Below are 20,804 nucleotides of genomic sequence, written 5' to 3' on the forward strand. Positions count from 1 at the left end.
CCCACACTCCAAGCGCCAGCTCGGTGCCGCTGGCTGCGCTCTCCCGCTGCCCGGCCCGCCGGGAGCAGGTGCCCGGCGCTGCCGCCGCCCCAGACCCCCCTCCCGCCGGCGGCGGCACCTTGCGAGTCATCCCGGTTCCCTCCCCTCCCCCCGCCCCGGGCGGCTGTCGGGTGTCGCTTCCCATTTCACTTGGAGATATTTTAGGGTGGCAGGAGCCGCCTCGTCATTTCCGCCAGGAGAAAAAGACACCGGCGCGGCAGCCGCGGCCGCGGAGAGCCGCGGGAGCCGCTGAGCACGAGAGCGGGCAGAGTCCAGCCAGTCCCCGCTCGCCGCCGCCAAGGAGCGACCTCTCGGCGGGGCCCGGAGCCGCCGCCGCTGCCCGCGGGCTCGCGGGGGCGGGAGGCGTCGGAGCGTGCCGCCCCCTTCTCCCCCTCCTCCTCCTCCTCCCCCTCCCCGCCGAGCCGGCAACATGAACTGAAATCCCCAGAGAGGCACAGAGGCGGCGAGCGAGCGAGCGGAGCGAAGGCAAGCGGGGATATAGCGGCTGTCTCCTCCTGCCGCCGGGATTCCGGGCAGCGCGGTCCCTCCGCCCCGCACAGCCTCGCCCCTCGCCCGAAGAGCGGCGGCCGCCCGAGCCCCGCGCCCCCGTGCCGCCCATGGCCCTCATCATGGAGCCCGTCAGTAAGTGGTCGCCGAGCCAGGTCGTCGACTGGATGAAAGGTGAGGAGCGGTGCCGGGGCCGCGCGGTGCCCTCTCCCATCACCCCCCACCCCCGCCCCGCAGGTGCGGGGAGCTCCGCGGCTTCCCCCGCGCCGGGATCCCGCCTCCTGGCAGCGGCGGTGCCCCCACGCTTTGGCTGGGTTGGAAGGGGAGGCGGGAGGCTGTTGGGGCCGCGTCGCTGGGGCCGGGGGCCGCGCTGCCCTCCTGCCCCGGGCTCAGAGCGGGGACGGCGGCTGACGGTCCCCGGCTGTCCATAGATCTGGGGAGGGGGCCGGAGGCGGAGGCGAGGCTGAGCCCGGGGGAGCCCGGGGTGCTCCCGGGCGGCGACCGTGGTGTGGCCATGGAGCCGCCCCCAGCCGCCCAGGGACGCGGGGAGCGTGTCCGGCTGCTCCCGGCGGGTGCGGCGCGAAACGCCTCGCGAATGAAAGTTCAGCCGAACGGGCGGCACCCGCCGGTGCTGGGGGAGGCACGGCTGGGGGAGACGCGGCTGGGGGAGACGCGGCTGCGACCTCCCCCGCGAAGAGGGGCCGGGGCGCTCCGCGGGCGGCGGGGCCGGGGGTCGGTCCGTGCCCTCGGGGGTGCCGGGGCTCCCCCCGCTGCCGGGGAGCCGCCGTGCCGGGCGGGGGCCTTCTCCGGCCGGGCCGGGGGCTCCGCGCGTCGGGCGGTCGCCGTCCCCTTCCCCGGGGCTACGCTTCAAAATCCGTGATTGAAGGGAGCGCGAGCAGCCTGGGCTCTGGGCTGAGTGTGGTTGTTCCGCTGCTTCGCTTCTCCCGCTCCCTCACCTGTCCTTCCCTCAAATAAACTCTGATGGGAATAAAATTTGGACCTTTTGGAAACGCTTTTCTTTTATCCTCTGTGTATGCCATTCTGATGTGCTGTAATGTGAAATGGTATTTTGTTGTGTAGTTTTTGTGTGTGTGTGGGGGGTTTTCATTTTACCTTTAAGTTAGGTTGCAGCTGTGTTTTGAATAAATCACCATCTAGTGTTATAGATCTTTTTATAAAGATAGAATGACCGGATGGGTACAAGTTTTGAACAACTGCTACATTGTGGGAGTTCTTTATAACATGCTGTGTGCTACCAATGTGACAGTTTCATCATCCTTAAAATTTCAGGCATATAGCATATGTTTTCAGTTATTCAATCCTGGCATTTATAGCTGGCGAGTTATAATTTCATTTAGTAACATACATAGTTTCGCACTTTCGGAAGCATTCTCACTCTGTAGAAAAGCAATTGAAAAGAATGATGTAATACTTCATATCCTGAGAAATTAATAAATACTAATTAAAAACTTAAAGAAGCTACAGATGATCAGTATTAAGAGCAAACCATTTTCAACTTCGAAGTGTTTTTTACAGCAATTTTAGATTCCAACATTTTTACTTCAAAATAAAAAGATTATGTAGGACTTCTTTTCTAATCAGTGTCTGAGATGCCTTCCCCATAATTTGGGGAATGCATAAAAACAATGAATTTGCAGATAATGCATTTTTAAAACACCTAAAAAATGTAATACATCAACTACTTTTCATAAATGACAGGTGAAGTGCATTGCATACTCTGCTTTTGTATTATGTTATTATAAAATCAGTAATTTGAAAAGAACAGGCTAAATGGTAGCATTAGAAATTGTGCTGCTGGATAAGGGTTTGTAGTTCGAAACCTGACTAACACTAGAGCTGCAAATCTTTTAGAAATAATCATGTAAACTTTACAAAAAAAAAAGGCAGTTATTGCAGTCGTGCCCACTTTGTAATATGAAGCTTGCTTTTTAGTGTTTAACCTGTTTTTTCTGGCCTGAATGTTGGATTGTTTCTCTGGAGGACTTTCATTTTTAAGGAGAGAACACATATATGTTGCTTCATGCTTCTATTTCTTCGCTTTGTATTCTGTGCAGCACGGACACTTTCACTTCGGTGGTGCAAGGAGATAAAGCACCTGCCTGTGACCAGCAGTCTTGGAGGAAAAGCACTCAGGGAGCCACTCTAGTTTCGAAAGTTGAGCCTGGAAACGAGTATGGCCAGTAGCTGGGGGCAGGTTTGCTCCTGCCTGATGGGTCACACCTTGCTGAGTTTGTGGGAAGGGTGGTAGTGGATAAGGGCAAGCGGTCTTTGCTGCGACAACTTTGTTTTCCTTACTCATAATGTGTGGTATTGCAAACATTGGTATTGAAATCCATATGAAAAAAATGTTCTTCTCATGCTTTAAGTGCTTTGTTTCCAGCAAATTGTGTTTCTGAAAGTCCCCCAAATAGCTTATTTGTGTTTTAAGGGATACCCAAGACAAGTTTGATGAATAAAACATGAACGTGTCTGTCATGAAAACTTTGGAAGGAGTGCAGTAGTGGTCTCTGTATTAGCAGCAGCCAAGTCTGGCTTGCATAAATTACATTAAACTTCAAGATGTGAGAATATTTTGCTGGCTTACTGGGGGTTATTTTACAGAATTATAAATGTTGAACTTGGTTTTAACCTCTTCCTTGAAGTAAGTGCCTTTCTATGTCATATGCCTGCTCAGAGCAGCTCTGTAAAGAAAATTCCTCCAAACAGATTTTGATGTTCAAAGCAAAATCTTTCCTGAAAAAGGGAAATCCTACTGGTCAACATTGTTTACAGTTATCTGAAAGCAAGGGGAAATGAAACACTTTAGATTTTATTGTTCTCAGTGTTTTTGTGATGGTCTTGTTGGTATGACCTGAACATTTGCAGTAAAAGGCCTCATCTGGAATTCTTTATTTAGGCAAAAGAACCATTACCTCAGTGGCATTTTGCTCAGAGTAGTGATAAAGCATTGGGCCTGAAATTACAATATGTGAGAAATGAACATGGGGAAAGTATTTCCACTCAAAAGGGTTAGACGAAAGTGCCAATCCCTGGGCTGGATGTCTGTATAGGGAACAACCTCAAGACTGGGTATTCATGGAATAAATGCAGTTTCTCCAGTATCTTGTCAGTTTTTAATTCCTTGACAGACACATTGTGGATCCTTGTAATGGGCTAATGCCAGTGCTGCTGAGTTACAGAGTTGTACCTGGAATTGGTTATACAAATATGTAACTGACCTAAATTTTGACTGTGAAAATGTGTACAACAAGAAGTTCTGGACCAAAGTACCAGTTAAAACTTTGTAAGTGAAAGGGACAAAGTGAGGAGAGCCTCTGTCAGCATCTGAGTTTTCCAGGGTTTGAAGTGAACCCAGAAGAGCAACTGTCATAGAGCTGGAAAAAGCGTAGATGGATTAGCTCATCTCTCCCACAGGATGGCATATTGTACATGGAGGATAAAATGAGTATTTAAATTGATTTAAACCATGTATTATTGTGCTTTTCATATATCTAGTACTAATTTTAAAAGTCCTGGATGGATCAGTGAGATGAAAGTGTGTCAGCCACCTCCTCTGCCTCCCCTCTGGAGGACATGTGTGGATTCCACTCCTGAGTCTCAGGACGTTGACACGTGGCAAAGGCGTCGTCAAACGTCATGGCTTTCTTTCACTCACTCAGGAGGGGAACATGCCAGATGTATTTTAGATTTCTGAGAATACTTAAAGACACTCAGTTACTTACCAGACATTAGGATGTTTTTAACTGAGTCTTCTAATCTAACTTCTTTGGTCTGAGGTTATTGATGATTACTGTATTTTGATGAGGGCTGGCTGCTTTTAACAATATTCAAATTTTAATTCAGTACCAATCTCTCATTGGCAGAAACTGTTACAAAAGGCAGTCCACCTGAACAAAATTCTATATTACTTTATCTAACAAAGCTTAAATATTTATTTTTTTGCTTGCTGAATGACATCTCATAGGGCTTATATGAAGCTTGTACAGCCTAAACTGTTGTAATGATAGTCATACTCAAGAAGCTGACATCTGAGGCATGGGGTTGCCTTTAAAGGCTTCTAATGCTAAGGAGTAGGGGCTTTTAACTTCTATAAAAGTCTACCCTACCAGGGTTTAGAAGGATGCAAATATTTAGAAGGACTAGGGGGAGAGAAGCAGAAATATGAATGTGCTAGCAAAGTGAAAGCAGAGTGCAAAAGTTCCCCATCTGTATGACTGCATGGGTTTGAGAGCTGTTTCTGTCTGGTGTTTGTGTGCTGAAGTTCAGGTCCATTTTCAGTGGCACGTGTGTTTGCAGCGTCATCACAGGCTGCCAACAACTGCGCTCCACTTGGTGTAGTGGGAATTATATGTTATTCATCAGGAAAATGCAACAGTTTGTGGGAATGCTCTGACACTAAATACGACAGTACTTAATGATGATTTAAAAAAAGTATTGCCATGGGGATCCTCCTACTCCTGTTCGTGCATGTGCGGAGCCCTAGGACTGCTTTGGCATACCGGGGTTCTGCTGCAGTTCCTGAAGCTTCAGTTAGCAACAGGGAAGCTCATCAGTGAGGTCACAAATACTCTCACAGCATTCGGATCTTGCAAATCCCAGGTCTTTAAAGAATTAAGGGTGAATCCTGCATTCAGGATCACTATCAGACCAACCTCATTTTTGGCCATGGTTTTCTCTAAAGACTGACATGGACTGGGTTTAGGGGGGAGCTTTTTCTGGAGGGTAGGATGGACTACAGTGTTAAAAGGCATGTGAGCACCTACTTTATGTTAAAGAGGAGGTGTGATTCCACAAATGTATGTGCCTTATTTAGGGCTTTCAATTTTGTCCATAACTTCTAGTTTTTCTTCTAGTGGTCTATTAAGTTAAAGCTTCTCTCTTATGCTACTTCCCTTCACATTGATTTTGGCAGGGCCCTTAAAAATTGTGACTATTGGAAATAATATGGAAAAGACTGAGTTGTCTCAGGGAAAAAAAAAAAAAGCTGGATGAGAGTATGAAAAACACTTGGATTCTGAAACTTCGATTCCTTGTCAAGTGTGTGTAGGTGACTGATGAGTGTCAGAATAGTCATCAACTTAATAGTCATTGCTAAGTACCATATGTGGAATAGATCGGGCATTTTACAATTTGTCAGCATTAAACCACTATTTTCTTTGTCCAGTGTAAAGCAAACTAAAATTTTACAGTTTCGGAGGGTATGTGTACTCCATTAGCTTTGAAGTGATGCCATTAAATGGATTTATGGCTTTTACTGTAACGCCTAGCAAAAAAGGCTGTAGAAAAATATTAAATAATGCCGTAGCTGGAGTCTAATTTTGATGAACACATAACCTCTTTAATTTATGGATAGTTACTCTGTAAGAAAGTAACAAGAATTTTAGTCAGACAAAGTGGGGGACTTTTTGGAGAAGGGAGTTTATACAAGGACAGGTAGTCAAGACTCAAACTGCACTATTCCAAACTTTAGTTTATAAGACTCCAGCCTTAAAACTGTATTGAAAGCAGTGCTGGAAGATATCTCTCTCTCTAGTTTGTTTATTTTTCCTGTGGATCTCTCAATTTTTGCTTGCCCTTCTGACATTAGGAGTTTTAGCAGTATCAATGGCCGCCACATCAATCATGATGAAATGTTTTAGAGCATCTTTGTTTGTGATTAGAAAACCTCTCCTGCCATTGTTTATCAGCAGAAAATGAAACTGCAATTGCAACTGGGATGTGTCAAAGCCTAACAGCCGGGTGTTGCCATAGCAAAGGCAATGTTACATAAGCAGCCACTCTGCAAATAATTCATGCAGCCAAATTTTAAGCATAACATCAGAATTCATTTCTAAATTTGTGATCTTTTTAGGAGGGAGCTTTCCTAGATGAGGTCATTTCAGTTGCTACTGAAATTGATGTGCTTAGTTGTGAAGCTCTTTTAGCACTGCCCATTTACACCTTTATTTTGTTTGAACATATTGTTCTATTTCTGAAACATCTGTTAGTTTAAATACGGCCTCACAATATGTTTTCTCAAGTGGTTTTTTGCAACAGTTCGGTAAAGCTCTGTATTTTGATCTTTTTCAGATTTATTTGCACAATGCAGTATTAAACCAAGGAATTGACAAATGCCTTTTCTGGTTAATGGGTGTCAAAAATTTTGCAAGGCAGCAATATAAACCAGATCACTTTTCAGATGAGAGGATTGAAAAGTATATACAGATGTATTTTTAGAATCTTTGCAAGTAGTTGTCTTAAGGCACTCTAACAGTAATAACCCAGGCAGTTTTATCTTCTAAACCCCAAACTGAAAAATGGTCTAGCCTTTCTGATCTGCAAAAGTGTAGATAACCATTTAATCTCAGTTAAGTTGTTGTAGCTTTTGATTGTGCTGTATTTCCCAGAGTCAAGTAGTAATATTTGTTACCATTTTCTAGAGGAATAAGGAGAAGCTATTTCCTGAGAAATTTCTCCCTGTATAGGCTCGTATTCAAAGCAACAAGGAGAAATAACTAATTCTTCAAGGCTTCCACTCTGTGTAACTGTTTTTTTTTTCCCAAGAAGTTACAATGTCATCATTAAAACATAACTGCGGGTAGGATCACCTGTAGCAAGCACTTACTTTCATCAGGATAACAACTTTAGATTTATAGATCCAAATAAAGCAAAACTGTGCTTTCACACTTACTGCTTAAATTATTTTCTTAATGAATACTTTAAACCTTCAGTTCAGAAGCTGAATAGTTACCAAGACAAATGCTGAAGCGTAAGTTCCCAAATACCTTGTTAAGAAATCCTGTCTGGAAACACTGTGTTGGGAAATTCTGAAAGGTCAGATTTTCTTCATTGGTCTCTTCCAGCTTTTCAAATGCATTTGCTTTCTCTAGAAAGATGAAGTGAGGAGATGGAGATTAACTGTATTTTTTCAGAAGAAAAATTTTGGGGGCCCAGTATTAGGCTCATATTATAAGAAATCTACTGCCACACAAATCTGCTCAGAGCATTGCCAATTTCCTGTTATGAGACAGGCCTAGCAGGGCAGTTCCTCTTCAATTCAAAATAGCCAACTGTCCAAGAGCAAGCATCTACTGCTCCTCATGATGTTCCTTTCTTGCACTTGAAGGATGAAGGACTGGAAGACACAGATCCATGAGTCTGGAGCAGCCAAGATCTGGAATGCTTAGTGCACATCCTCTTGTGTACACATTTTTGCTCTCCCTGTGTAGCGGGTTTAGCAGATATCTGGGAGACAAAATAGATTTTTCCTCAAGGTTTGCAATGCAGGCATTTTTCTTATGCAAAGAGTCCAGCATTGTCTGTAGCCAATGATTTTATAGTACTGGAGGCTTAAAAATCTACCCCATTTTGTGCTACTTATCTGCCAGATAATATTATCTTGAAGAAAATCGCTGTGGATGTCATCTTGTAGGATGTTTGGCATTTCCAGCTTATCCTTTAAGTAGAAATTTAGGGCACTTGGTACCTCAGATGAAGTGGCTAGAACAGTAATTTCAAAGTGTTTGGCTTACATGATTAACATCTGCTACAGCACCATATGGTGGGACTTTCCAAGTAAACTATTAATTAATATTGGAGTGCACCAGAGTAAGCCTTAATTAAACTATATTCAGCTTAAGTATGTTATTTTAATATAGTCGGTTGCAAATTGCTGTACTTTTGTATTGATACCTTTTTTTCTGTTGTGTGAAGAAGAGGGAGAAATGTTGATGAGAATTATTTGAGCCTTTAAATTAAAGGTTCAAGTAGCTTTTAAAATAAATGGTTTAGGACTTGCATCAGCCTCAAGCATCCCTTGATTTAAGTGGAACAGGGTCTATATTTGGTGATGTTGAGTTGTGAATGCTGTGGTGACTCCTCTGCTGGGGTTTTTACTGGAGTGGGGTGTGGGCGGTCAGAGGTGTCCAGCACGAGGAGTGTTGGGGTAGCAGCTAAGGTTGTCCATGAGCGTGGGCAATGCTGGGACCTGTTCTTGGCCTCTTGTGTTTGGAAGGATGAGCATACCCATGTATAGAGCTGAGCAGCTGGCAGGCTCACCTCTAAAGGGCTCTTTCCTCCCACAGGCAATGATTGTCAACTGTAAAGAAGTTGATAACATCACTGGTTTTGTTAAAATGTAGAATTTATTTTTAGTTTGGCTAGATCCACCAGTTGCCAGTAGCTACAGCTATAAATGACTTATTTTTAAATATTTAGTTTTTCCCTGTTTTCTCCTCCTGCTTTATCTCCTCTCTCTCCTGATAATCTTCACATCAATAAGGAGGTGAAGGAGTCCTTCCTCTGCGTATTGAGGCCAGGTAAATATAGGTGGGATGTGCCAGTGTTGTCTTAGTAATTCACTAGATGGCATTCTTCCCTCTGAGTCAACACTGAAACCCTTCATGGGAATGACAAGAGAACTTAGTCATTTTAGTGAGATGCCAACCTGAAATCTTGACCAGGTGTGGTTGCTGAAGGCTTGCTTCATAGTAGTGGGAGAGTTAGCTGCAGCATGCTAATTAAATTCCATGTTAATAATTAAAATCTCGGTAACTGGATTCCCCTCATCGATATCCATTACATGTGCTTGCCTTACTTTCTTTAATTGCTTTGTAGTTTTATTGGTTACTTTTGTGTAGTTGATAGTTTGATTCACAAGGTGCAGTGCTGTTCTTGTCCTTGTTTTGTTTCAGATTTTTCTGTTTGAAGAAATATTGGTAGAAGGATCTGTTGAAGACAAAGTAGAAGTTGCTCTCTAAAAAAACATCTTTAGTTGTGTACCCTCAACAGTTGTGAGCTGCACTTGTCCTACTTTGTGTACACCTTTTAAACACCAAAAAAGTAACGATTTTCTTCTTGCTTAGTTTCAGTGAAGTGTGACTGGAGGCTTTTTTGTGAGATATCCAAGAAGTACCTTCTGGAGTGTTCAGCACTGGCTGACTTCTGGCTGTCTTGTTTATTGCTGTTTTATCGTCATAAATAGAACCATGTGCCCTTTGTCTCCATTTCTCTTCAGAGATGAGAATGGCTGGTTTTGGTAGACTTTATTTCATTAGAGCTAATACAAAAAGAACCCAAACCAAATGTGTTAGTCTGTTTTTATTTTGGTAGTCCACTTCTACTTGTTTGTAAAATTTTCTATAAATGCAGGATGACAAAATGGTCCTTACTGCTTTTCGAGAGGTGTTCATTATTTCAAATGTTGCAGTTTTCAAATATTTAAAAATAAAAGTATATGATAGTTTAACCTAGAATGTGGAGGCTTAATGTTTCTTAAATTTCTTTTAATGTTTTTGGGTGTAGTGTTGATTATTGTGCCCCACAAGTCCTCTTGAAAATACCAGCAGTCTGTAATTTCACTGTTGGATACTGGACTTCAAAAGCAGATGTAGTTTTTGTTGCTTCAGTCGTTATTTCATTGTGTGTTTTAAACTGCCCGGATCTTAGCTGTTCAATGCAGTCTGGGGTCAAAAGCATGTTTCTGGAGTTCTGATAACAGAGTCCAAGAGCACAGTGTAGTGTGAATAATTTGTCATGCTCTGCATGTGGATTTGACAGAGTTTCAGTCTGGAAGTGTAATCATTGCACATAAAAAAATTCCGTGTAAGTGTCAATCTGAACTTTTGAAGGACATAGGACAGATTATCATTAGAAAAAGAAGACAGGTCTATGACAGGACTCCTCAAGAGCAAGTAAACTCATTTTTTAAAAGAATTGGGTAGTTCATAGCCTTCAAAGTACTGTTTTAATTATGAATGCTTTAGCAAACTTCATTACTGAGAGAGCATTTGGATGCCTAATGAGTTATGGTGAAGTTACTGTTTGCAAATATAGAAAGTATAATGTATATATAATAATGAAGTTTCTGTATTTCCTATGATTACCATGTTTTCTTGTTGGTTTGATAGTATTTTTTAATGTGTTTTTTGTTGTTGTTCTTGTGGTTTTTTTTTTTCATAAATTGGTTTTGGTGTTCCTGATGTAGCTTGGCTTGAATAAGACAGCTCAAGAGTAGTGGCAATGAAGAGGTGGTAGCCATCTCACAGAATCATAGAATTATGAGATATCTCTCTGGAGATAATCCTGTCAACCCCCCTGCCAAGGCAGGGTCACCTGGAGCAGGTGACCTGGGTTTTGGAGTCTCCTCTGTGGAGAGAGGGAGACTCCACAACCTCCCTGGGCAGCCTGTCCCAGTGCTCTGCCATCCTCAATGTAATGAATTTTTTCCTTGTGTTAAGGTGGAACTTCCTGTATTTTAGTTTATGGGCATTGCTTCTTGTCCTGTTGCTGGGCACTATTGAAAGCAGTCTGGCACCATTCTCTTGGCCCCCATTTCTCCTGTGGAAATGTCAGTATTTGAAAATGGTTTTGGCCATTTACCAGTCCAGGGTCTTGAGAAACAGTAAAACAAAAATTACTTTTCTGTGAAAGTCCCATGTACTGGGTAGTATTTGCTAGATGAACAAAATATTAAATCTGTTGCAGAGGTCTAAAGGTAGTTTCTTTTCAGTTGCTAAAATTCTACAAGGTTAGTTTACAAGGAGCTCACCAGTGTTTTGGTTGATCTGTCTTGTACAGTAAACCCCTTTCCTGTTACTTCTTTGGACATCATCTAGTTTGTCTTGAATCTTACCTGTTGTTGTTTAGCCCACTGTAAGCTGTGCTGAACTATCCAATTATGAACTGGAGGTAACTAATGCTAATGAGTTATGAATGAGTAAATCTAAGCAGACTGGGCAATTAATGCCTGCCTCTGTTACCAGGGGTTTCCTGAGTATTCCTGACACCGCTGCCTTCCAAAGTGGGGTGCAGTGATGTGCTGTAGGTGGCTGCCTGGGCATCCAGCTGCTGTGACTGTGGGACAGAGGCTTGACTCTGCAGAACAACATGTCCTGAATATTTTTCACCTCTGCAGATCTGAGCAAATTCCCCTTTAGAGGAATGAGTGCTCTGTTTAATAGAATAACTGAAAATAGAACTTCAATATATGACAAGTCCCTTCAAAAACCCAAAAATTAATTAAAGTTTGTTTTCTAGTTCAAGAGAAGGTAAAGATGAATACAAACTTCACTGCCCACTTAGTTATTAAAAAAATATTTTAAAGACCTCTACTTTACAAAATGTTTGTCTTTCAGTTGGCAGTATATTGTAGTCTGTGGTGGGAATGGTAACATTTTAGATTCAAAGGGAAAATGAACATCTTATAACTCTTCATTTGTGCATGTATGAAGCCAGGCAGGATGAAATAAGACCTAGAAACAGTAATATTGTAATTTCATTATATTTTCTAGCTTTGTTTGTGTTCAGCAATGTGGTGTAGTCAATACAATTGACTTGTATGTATCCTAAGAATTTAAATTGTAAACCCTAAGCCTTTCCGCTGTTGCTTCATGCTCTCAAATACTATGAGGAGTTTCCTGAAGAATACTGTTTTGATAAATCTGAATCAAACTTCAAAAATTACAGTGAGACTTCGGAAGGCAAAGACTGATATGTGTTGGGATTTAGACTCAGTCCATGGCAAATTTTTTTATAAAATTACAAGTGTATCTAATTGTCTTTTGATAGTGTCTTTGAAAGTGTTATACTAGGTCACGGACTTGTAACTCAAAATTTTTGGGTTCAAAGTATCTCAGTAATGTCAAATGTTAGGCCTGTCTACTTACTAGAAGAAGGAAAGTGGCTTCCAGTTTACAGTAATTCAGAAATGGGCACAGAAGTAGCTTTTTGGTGGCATGATTTTGGTGTTTAAATCTCAAGAAGTAATTTTTTGAAATTTTTGTTTGGTTGTTTTTTGTGTGGTTTTTTTGGTGGTTTTTGCTGTTTTTTTTGTTTTTTTTTTTTTTTTTTTTTTTTTTTTGGTAATTTTTTGAAATTTTTGTTTGGCTGTTTTTTGTGTGGTTTTTTTGGTGTTTTTTGCTGTGTGTTTTTTTTTTTTTTTTTTTGATGCTCACTATTTTGGGATTTTTTTTTGTCACTGTGGAACCACTCATAATAATGAATAGTTGAATGATGAAATTATGCCAAGAGTGGTGAGAAGAATAAATCCTTGTAGATTCTGTAGAACAGCACACCCTTCTTAAGTGGAATCAAACACACTAATAACAATTAGCTTGATCTTTTGAAGAGTTCTTAAATGTGCTTCTTTCAAAGTTATTATCACATGACAGATGGGGAGTAAGCTAGCTAGGAATTTCTGGAGGGGTCGGATATGGTCAGCTGTAAACAATTGTCTGCCTGACAATTTGGGGGATTTTTCCCCCCTTCCCTTAATGACTTTTTGCTGTGACATATGTGACTTAATATTTGAGTTTGCTCTGTGCACTCTAATCCAATTGCTTTGTTTAGTCAAATGAACGTTTTTTGTTTTGTTCTGAATTTTAGCTATTGGTTTCTGCATTAAATGTGCATATTTAATTAGGATATGTTATTAAAGATTAGATTCTCACAATGGGATGTTTGCCAGCTCATGAAATGAAGTCATGCTTGTCAGGAGATAGTAAATAATAAGCTTAGGAAGGTTTAAAAAATGTGTCTTGCAAAACATTAGCCTCTGTAATGAGTGCAAAGTGGCAACAGCACATAAATATCAATTGTTTTTCTCCAGTAGAGCCGTTTGAATATGAGTTTTCTTAATTTGAATTAAATTTTCTTTTACCAGTTTAATGAAACAAGCAATAAGGGATATTTGTCTTTTCAGAAACCGGTTTCCCATCCCAGAACAATGGCTTGTTTTGAATTGAAGGGGAACAATCCAACATTCATGCAGTATCTTGTAATCTCTGTTCACAAAACCACTTTAAAAAATAAGAAACTGCTGTCCAGTGAATCTCCATTTAGCTGCAAGGATGTGTCTTGGATTCTCAGCTTTGCTTCCAGGACTGTCTGTATTTTGTTCTTTATTTTACCCAGAATTTTCTAATAATCGTGGGTGCTAGGGCTGGGAGCTTAAATGTCTCTGTCTCTTAAATGCCTTGAGCATCCTGGCTGGTGTGCCCAGGGTGGCATTGGCAACAACAGCATCTGGAGGCAAGGATGTGTCTGTCTGCATCCTAATTTGATGAGACAAAACTGCCTGCAATCATGCCCTGTGATCTTAAATTCAGGCATCTAATTTCTCTCTTCAAGTGCCTGAGTCTCTCTGCTTGAGCCTGGGCAGACTGAGTATTCTGCTAATAACATGTGCAGTGGGCTTTCTGCTGGTTTTTTGATGTTGCCCCTGGTACTTTGGGGAAGAGGAGCAGCTGGCACAGCCCTTCTTTGGGTTGTACCTCCAGCCCAAAGCAGAGGGGAAGATGGGAACCTTATGTTGAATGCAATTGTCTGATGTGGAAAGTAGAGTGCCTTAAGTGGAGTGGAGAAAAAAAAGGTCTACTATGCATACACACATATTCTTAGTATTTTTTTTTTTTTTTTACATTATAAAAATTATAAAAGTGTATACCCAATATGCTGTGGGTGCCATGCTACCATTTTTGGCCAATACACAAAACATTGGTACTCAATACTGGAGGGACTTAGAATATTCTACAGTTAATTTTGCATGAAGCTCTTATGCCAAGTGTCTGAAAAATAATAGAAAATGGTCCTTTTTACTGCTGATTTTTTTTTCTCTGTGCTGCTGGGCCCCCTTTATTGCTGGCATTTCTGGGGAGTTACCAGTATTGCGGCAGCAGGAGAAGGGGCGGCTCATCATCTGCTACTTTGGTGATACTGCTCTAGTTCCCCCTTGTTACAGGGGAGGGAGAAGGTTTATTGTCTTATGTCATCTTCAGTTTTGGTTCAGTGAAGCATTTCTAACTGACTGTCTGCTTTTTTTAATGAAAGAAATTTGTCTTGTAACAGCTTTATATGCCCAGCTAATTAAAACCACTGTTATATTACTTGCCATGTATCCTCTTTGTTAGGCAGAAATTGTTTGCACTTTGACAGATTCATTTCTTGTTGAATTTATTAGTTTTGTAGGATGCTGATGTGTTGGACTTGTATAACTTAGAAATAATAAGGTGTTTTAAATACTGGCAAATACAGATTTTGTTAATCATTAACACAGAAAGCATTTTCAGTCTTGTTTAGCTTCATAAGATATGGTTTGTTCTGCCTGTGTGAATGCCTCTGCCTTACCGGGAGACTAAACTGAGTGACCTTTAGTTTGATACATGAAGCTTGGGAATGTGTTTTAAATAAAGAAATGGTTACAATGCCATAATCCTTTTCAAGTAACCTTTTTAAAAGGAAAAGTGCTCTTTTTTTAGTGAAGAGGCAGGATTGTCTGTTCTTTCATAGGCACTCAGTGGTGGCTGATGTCTTTCAAATTACTTGAGGCCTTGTATTGTTCTGTGGTATCCTCATTGCAGAGCTCCCATTCCTTCCACACCAATCTGAGTGTGCACAGGTGGGACTCAAAGACTGCTGTGCTGCCTGTCACTTCTGATTTGAGACTGGAGGTCTGAGCAGCTTCACCCACCTGGGAAGACTGAGCCACCTCCTAAACAAGCCATACTTTTCCTCCTATCTTTTGCCAAAAGCTGTGGGGTGGATTGAGGATTAACAACCAACAACCTCATTACTTTTGTCCCTGCTGTCAAGCAGTCCCTTGAAAAGGTTTTTGGTGGTCATGATGATGCAGATTCTTTAGCACACTGAAGAGTAAAAAAGTCATCATTAGTGGCTTAAAATTTCACACGAGGTTGGATTCTTTCTGTAAGTACAGGAGTCTTAAAAATTAAGACAAACCACCCTCACCTGCCCAAAAGTAAGGGATGGGGTGGGCTTAAGTAAGCTACTCTCTTCATCCCTGAGCAAAAAGGGTGTTGCAGCCTGAATGGCACCAGACAAGGTGAAGTAAATAATTGTGTAGGCTATTTGGAGGAAGAGATCTGGTCACCCAATTGCTCATACTTTTGGCTGAACAGTAGAAGCCATCAGATTTTGCTATCTGATTCACCATTATTCTGACTGAATGTAAGTGAGAAGAGATGTTTGTAATTCATAACCCACTATGTTGGAAGAGACCTGGTGCCAGAAACCAACTGAATGGGTGCCTCTTGTCTTGGGCTCTGTAAGATGTAGGCCCTGTATAACTTTGTCACATGTAAAAAAGAAAGGCAGCATATGAACAGACAAAAAAAAAAGGTACTGCAATTTTTGGTGTTAATATATATTATCTGCTTATTTTAAGCAACAGGAAACCCTTCAGTATAAAATTCCTGCCTGGCATAATTTATAGGTCTGGTTTGATCTTGCACAGCACATAGTACTGTTACATTAATAAGTGAGACACTGGAGGACAAATTTGTGTTGATGGAAAATAAGCAAATATACCACCAAAATCTAGTTCAGAAGTTCCTTGAAGCTTTATGAGAAATACCAAAGCTGTGGTAAAATACTGATACATGGTGTTGCGGTGGCTGTATGCTGACTCTGCATCCTATTTATTCTAAGGGCAGGTGGGGCTTCTGTACACCCTGCCCAGTAACTCATCAGTTGTGTCGGGCTGTAATAGGACTTCAAGGATTTTTGAAAGTGCTCTGAAGAGAAGAAACTGTACCAGATAATTTGGTGAGTCTGTACAGTATGTTCATGTGTTAAAAGAGGCTCAAAATATCAGCTGAGGTCCTCAAGAGTACTCACTACTAGTAATGGTAGTAAGTGCTGACATTCTGGTAAGCTCTAGCTGTTATTTGCACCAGTATTTGAGATGTTTTTTAAAGGAACATTTTAATGGGTATTTATGGACTTTCTCAAGGAAAATTTAAAATACATTGTCTTACAGTTTGAGACTAAATTGTTTCTGTTTCTGAGTTTGCATAAAAGAAATTATGATACTAAGATATCAAGACTGGTAGGAAAAGCATCATGACGTAGAAATTACAGAAAACCAGAAGTCAGCAATGCAACATATCATGTATAAAGGATACACCAATTTTCTTGCTTTATTTCCTAATGGTAAAATATTATGACAAATGCTTATGACATTTACCATAGGCCAAAGGTGGATTACAGGGAAGGGCAGGTGGAGATGCTTTCATACTCTTTGTAGAGGGACTAAAAGAAGGTCCTTCTCTTTGGCATTATTGGAGTGGACACTGAGCTGCTGGTGTGGGAGCAAGGTGAGGGTAGCAGGGTCACTGCTGGAGGTGGCTCTGGTGCTGGTCAGGGGGGCATCTCTTGTCACAACCTTGAGCCACCCTACAGCATTCCTGGGTTTTTGATCAGCAGGGGAAGTTGCCCGGCACGTGAGACAGGCCTGCATCCAAGGAAAGGGAGCAAGAAAGTCTCACAGTTAACAAAGAATTCTTTCAGGTTGGTTGATGTGTAGATGGTAGGGGGAGGGTGGTAGTGGTAATATTGTGGTTTTATTTGAGTTAGGTTCTGAAATTAGTGAGTACCCTTGGACTGTGCGGAGCAGGGGGAGGTGAGAGCCTTCCCAGCAGGTGGGTGTGAGCCAAGGCACCTGGTAAGACAGGTGGAAAACATTCCTAAAGGTAGTCACTCTGAGTCACCAGTGCTTAATCCAGCAGGTCTGGGATGCTCTGATTCTGACTCAAGCCAAGGAAAAGAGTCAAGTTTATTCATTTCTCCACTGTGTAGTGAGAAGCTCTGTAACAATTGATAGTTCTGTTATGTTTTGAACACTCATTAGCACTTCAGATTAGCTATTAAAGGACATGAAACGATTAATTACCATGTCTTTTCTTGTTAGCAGTAGTCACTAGCAGAATGCTTTTAAAAAAAAATTGTAATTAAGTGAAAAAATTGTACTTTAGCAATTTTACTTGGGATGCAGTAATTTCAGTCATTGAGATTACTGCCCTGAGGAAACCACACTTTCTTCTCCTTTAAATAATGGTTTTAAACTCTTGAAATAGTAGCATAATAATTCTACATGTCATTTTGAAGCTGAGAAGATCCCCTTTTACTGCCTCTATATGTTTGGGCATTTCTAGTGTGTGGTGCAAAGGTGGAACTTTTAATCATGATTGAAACTGCTGATTTCTCCTCTTCCAAAGTCTGCTATTTAATGAAATATAAGCATGATACAGCAGTTTTCTGTAGCAGTGACACATTCATTGAATTGCTTTTCTGTTCCCTAATACTAGTTAGCTCTTAAAAAAGCTATTTGGAATAGACTTCTGACTAAGTTTAAGAAGGAGCTCTCTTAATTATAGATTAAAGGAAAATTTATAAGCCTCAGAAATCCTCAAAATTCTGAAGCACAGTCTTTTATAATGTTTTCAGCTTGATATTCAAAAGGTTTCAGTAAAATAAAACAGCTAGTTCTTTCAGGGGTCTGTAATTATAGGACCTGTTTCTTAAATTGAGATCTGTTTCTTTGCACAGAATCAGCATTTAATCAGAATAATTTTCATATAACTACTTGTGTTTTAGAAGTACAGAATATGTGAAAGATAAAAATAAGCACCCATTTTTAATAGTGTGTTCCAGGGAACTCTGAAGGGAATGCCATGGAAATACCAGTGAAACTTTGCTAATCAACCCCTGTCCTTCCCTCTATTCTTCTAAAAAGCTGCAGATGTAAAGAAGTCAAAATCAGAAAATCCCCAAATTTTCCCAAGCCCTGTCAGGAGACGTCTTCACCATGCATGTGATGGCTGTGCTGACTTCTGCCAGCTGTGCTTTTTAGGAGCACGCAGCCAGCTCTGTACCTGGAGGTGCATGGCGTGGCATCCTGTGGCATCCCGTGGCAAGGGCCCTGGAGGAAGCAGCTGAAAGGCTGGGTGAAAGCGAGAAGATGGGGCTGTGGCTTCCTGCAGCTTCTCCCCTGGTCCTGAGGGGAGTGGGTGGCTGTTCAGCACGGGGGAGCTCTGAGCAGAGGTCTTGGGGGTTTGGGTAGAGACAGGGCATGGTCAGAAAGCATTTTCAGTCTTCCCCCGATGGAATGAGTGCAGTGAGGGACTCAAGGTGTCCACACTGCAAGGCAAGGGTAGGAAGAGCAGTGGGTTTGTACAGGGAATTTGGGGATGAGAGAGACGTGATTCTTGGGAGTGTTCCTGCTGGCACTGAAGAGTTGAGACTGGGCTGAGACATTGTTTTTTCTCTTTGCCTCAGCCAGCCATGGAGAAAAAGTGAGTGGACCGCAGGTGATGACTGCTGCAGTCAAAGGTCTTGGGAAGAACTGAGATGCAGGAAAAATAGACTTTTTTCCTATAAATGTTGAATGGTAAAGTTTTCTGTGAAACCTGACAATGTAAAATAACCCCTTGTTATGTTTTTCCTGCATGCCAATGGGGTATATTTTTCTGCTGGCATTTAGAGGATGCTGAGTCATGAGGACTGAGTTTACAGAGGAAAGTCATCTCCTTCTCTCTGGAGCTTAGCTTCTTTCATACAGAGATAGGAAAAACAACCTCTTTGCAGGTCTGGCTCAAGTGCAACCTTAGTAAGAAGTGGGGATGGTGACATTGGAGAGAGTAAGATGCAAACAAGAAAATGCCAGTTATTACTAGAAATAAAAACACTTGTGGGCTTGACAATGCAGAAAATATTACTTTACAAAAGGGAAGAAGGACTGTATATGCTGCGCAGCTTGTAGAATCCTAAAAATGCATTTATCCTCAGCAAAGCATCTGAAGGTGTCAGAAACCATAAAATGTTACAAGCACCTCACAAGAAGACATCTGGGACCCTGATTCTTGAGATTTCAGTGCAGCTTTTGGCTGGAGAGCTTTTCCTGTAGACAGTATGGTAGGAGTTGGGATTTTCTGAAGAGATGAGATGAAGTCCTTGAAGTTTGATTATCAGGTGTTAATGTTCAAAACACTTGCAGATTTTTTTTCCTAGTACATTCTGTATGTATTCTATTCTAACATCTATTCTAATACATTCTGGTTTTCCATTCTATAACGTAGAAAATTCTTGAAGACCACATTCATAAAAAGTTAGAATTTAATTATTTTGCCAGTATTAAAGCTAAAATGAAGGAATAAGTCAATAGGCCTTATGGTTGTATAAAACTGTATCTGAGTTAATTTTGGAATATATTCTATAATTTACCACTGTCTAGTAAAGTGTGTTTAATTGGAAGGCTTTTAAAATATATTTCCAAATGCTGATGCTTTTGGGATTTTTACAGTATTCTAAGGTAATGGCATTATTTTCTGACAGAGACTGTGCATACTTAGTCTGATAAATACATTCCTTCAATAATACCAATTAAATTATTAGGACATGAGTAGCTCCACAACTTTCTGCTAGAACTAAAGCTTCATCACCTAAGAAGATGTGCAAGCTCACACTTACATAAAATGTTAGTGTGATCTGTGTTAGTTTCGGTAGGAGTATTCACTGTCTGGAAGTGAAAATCATGGATGCTCTCAGAAATGAGGCCCATATTTGAGAACTGCTGTGTAGCTGTGGCTCATATACCTTAAAAAGCTTGCTCTGGGGATTTTCTGATTTTGACTTTTTTTATTTCTGCAGCTTTAATAATGCATTTGTGCTAGCATCTACCATTCGATTTGCATGTAGTTGTTCCTTAGTTACTTTATTGAGGGTGGTATGTTTCTGAGTTGCCAGTAGCTGTGAAAATAATGTAATAATGAATAGTCCTGTGAAACTGCTTTTGTACTGGCAAGGACCTCTGCTTTATCTGGGATGAAAGGTTTACTTTCTGGGAAGCTAAAAAAGCATTTGTTGTTTTTTATGCCTGTACCCTCATAAACTTTTTCTAGTTGTTCTCCTCCAAGGCATTTTAAAAACATTGCTTTCTCATTGGTTTTGTTGAATTGCTTTTAATTGTTTTAAAATGTTTAGGGATTCACAGAGTGTTTTGTTTTTTTTCCCCTCAGGATGGGAATAGACTTTGAGAGGATTTAAAAAGTGCAATTGCTGCCAGCTGTCTTAGGTATACATTTAAGTTTGCTAATTTACTTGGTAAAATTCTTTCAAAACTCAGAAACTTTAGGATTTAATGATTTAAGTTGGGCTGTGAAAGCCTCTAATCCTCTGTGTCCAAACTAGCCTTCCTCATCCTGTGCACAGAAAGAAGGGAGACGTTTTGGGATGGAATTCAATAGCATCAGGCCAAACACTGAAAGATTGTTTGCACAGCTGTGCCTAAGCGGTGACCAAACTGTTAAACAACCTAGAGGGGAGAGAATGAATAGGAGCGCCTGTCGGCCAGAGGAATGAGTTTCCTGGACAGTGCTCAGGACGCTATGAAGTCATTGCACATGCTGGGTCAAGGATTTTACCCATATTTTCCCCTTGTGCTTGGGAATACTTCATGCTTCGCT

The 20,804-nt window shown here is 41.3% G+C and overlaps 1 protein-coding gene across 5 annotated transcripts in view; it reads left to right on the top strand.

The window, feature by feature from the left end:
• Nucleotides 1–255: 255 nt before the first annotated feature.
• Nucleotides 256–20,804, top strand: part of CNKSR2 (connector enhancer of kinase suppressor of Ras 2) — a 205,411-nt gene continuing 184,862 nt past the window's right edge. For all 5 annotated transcript variants that reach the window (XM_041399957.1, XM_041399958.1, XM_041399955.1 and 2 more), the window contains exon 1: nt 256–720. In XM_041399957.1, coding sequence (XP_041255891.1) covers nt 657–720 — 64 coding nt within the window. In that variant the 5' untranslated portion in view covers nt 256–656. The remainder of the gene's footprint in view (nt 721–20,804) is intronic.

The sequence above is a fragment of the Onychostruthus taczanowskii genome, unplaced genomic scaffold, assembly GCF_017590055.1.
Source record: "Onychostruthus taczanowskii isolate IOZ18803 unplaced genomic scaffold, ASM1759005v1 scaffold17, whole genome shotgun sequence".
Classification (NCBI taxonomy): Eukaryota; Metazoa; Chordata; class Aves; order Passeriformes; family Passeridae; genus Onychostruthus; species Onychostruthus taczanowskii.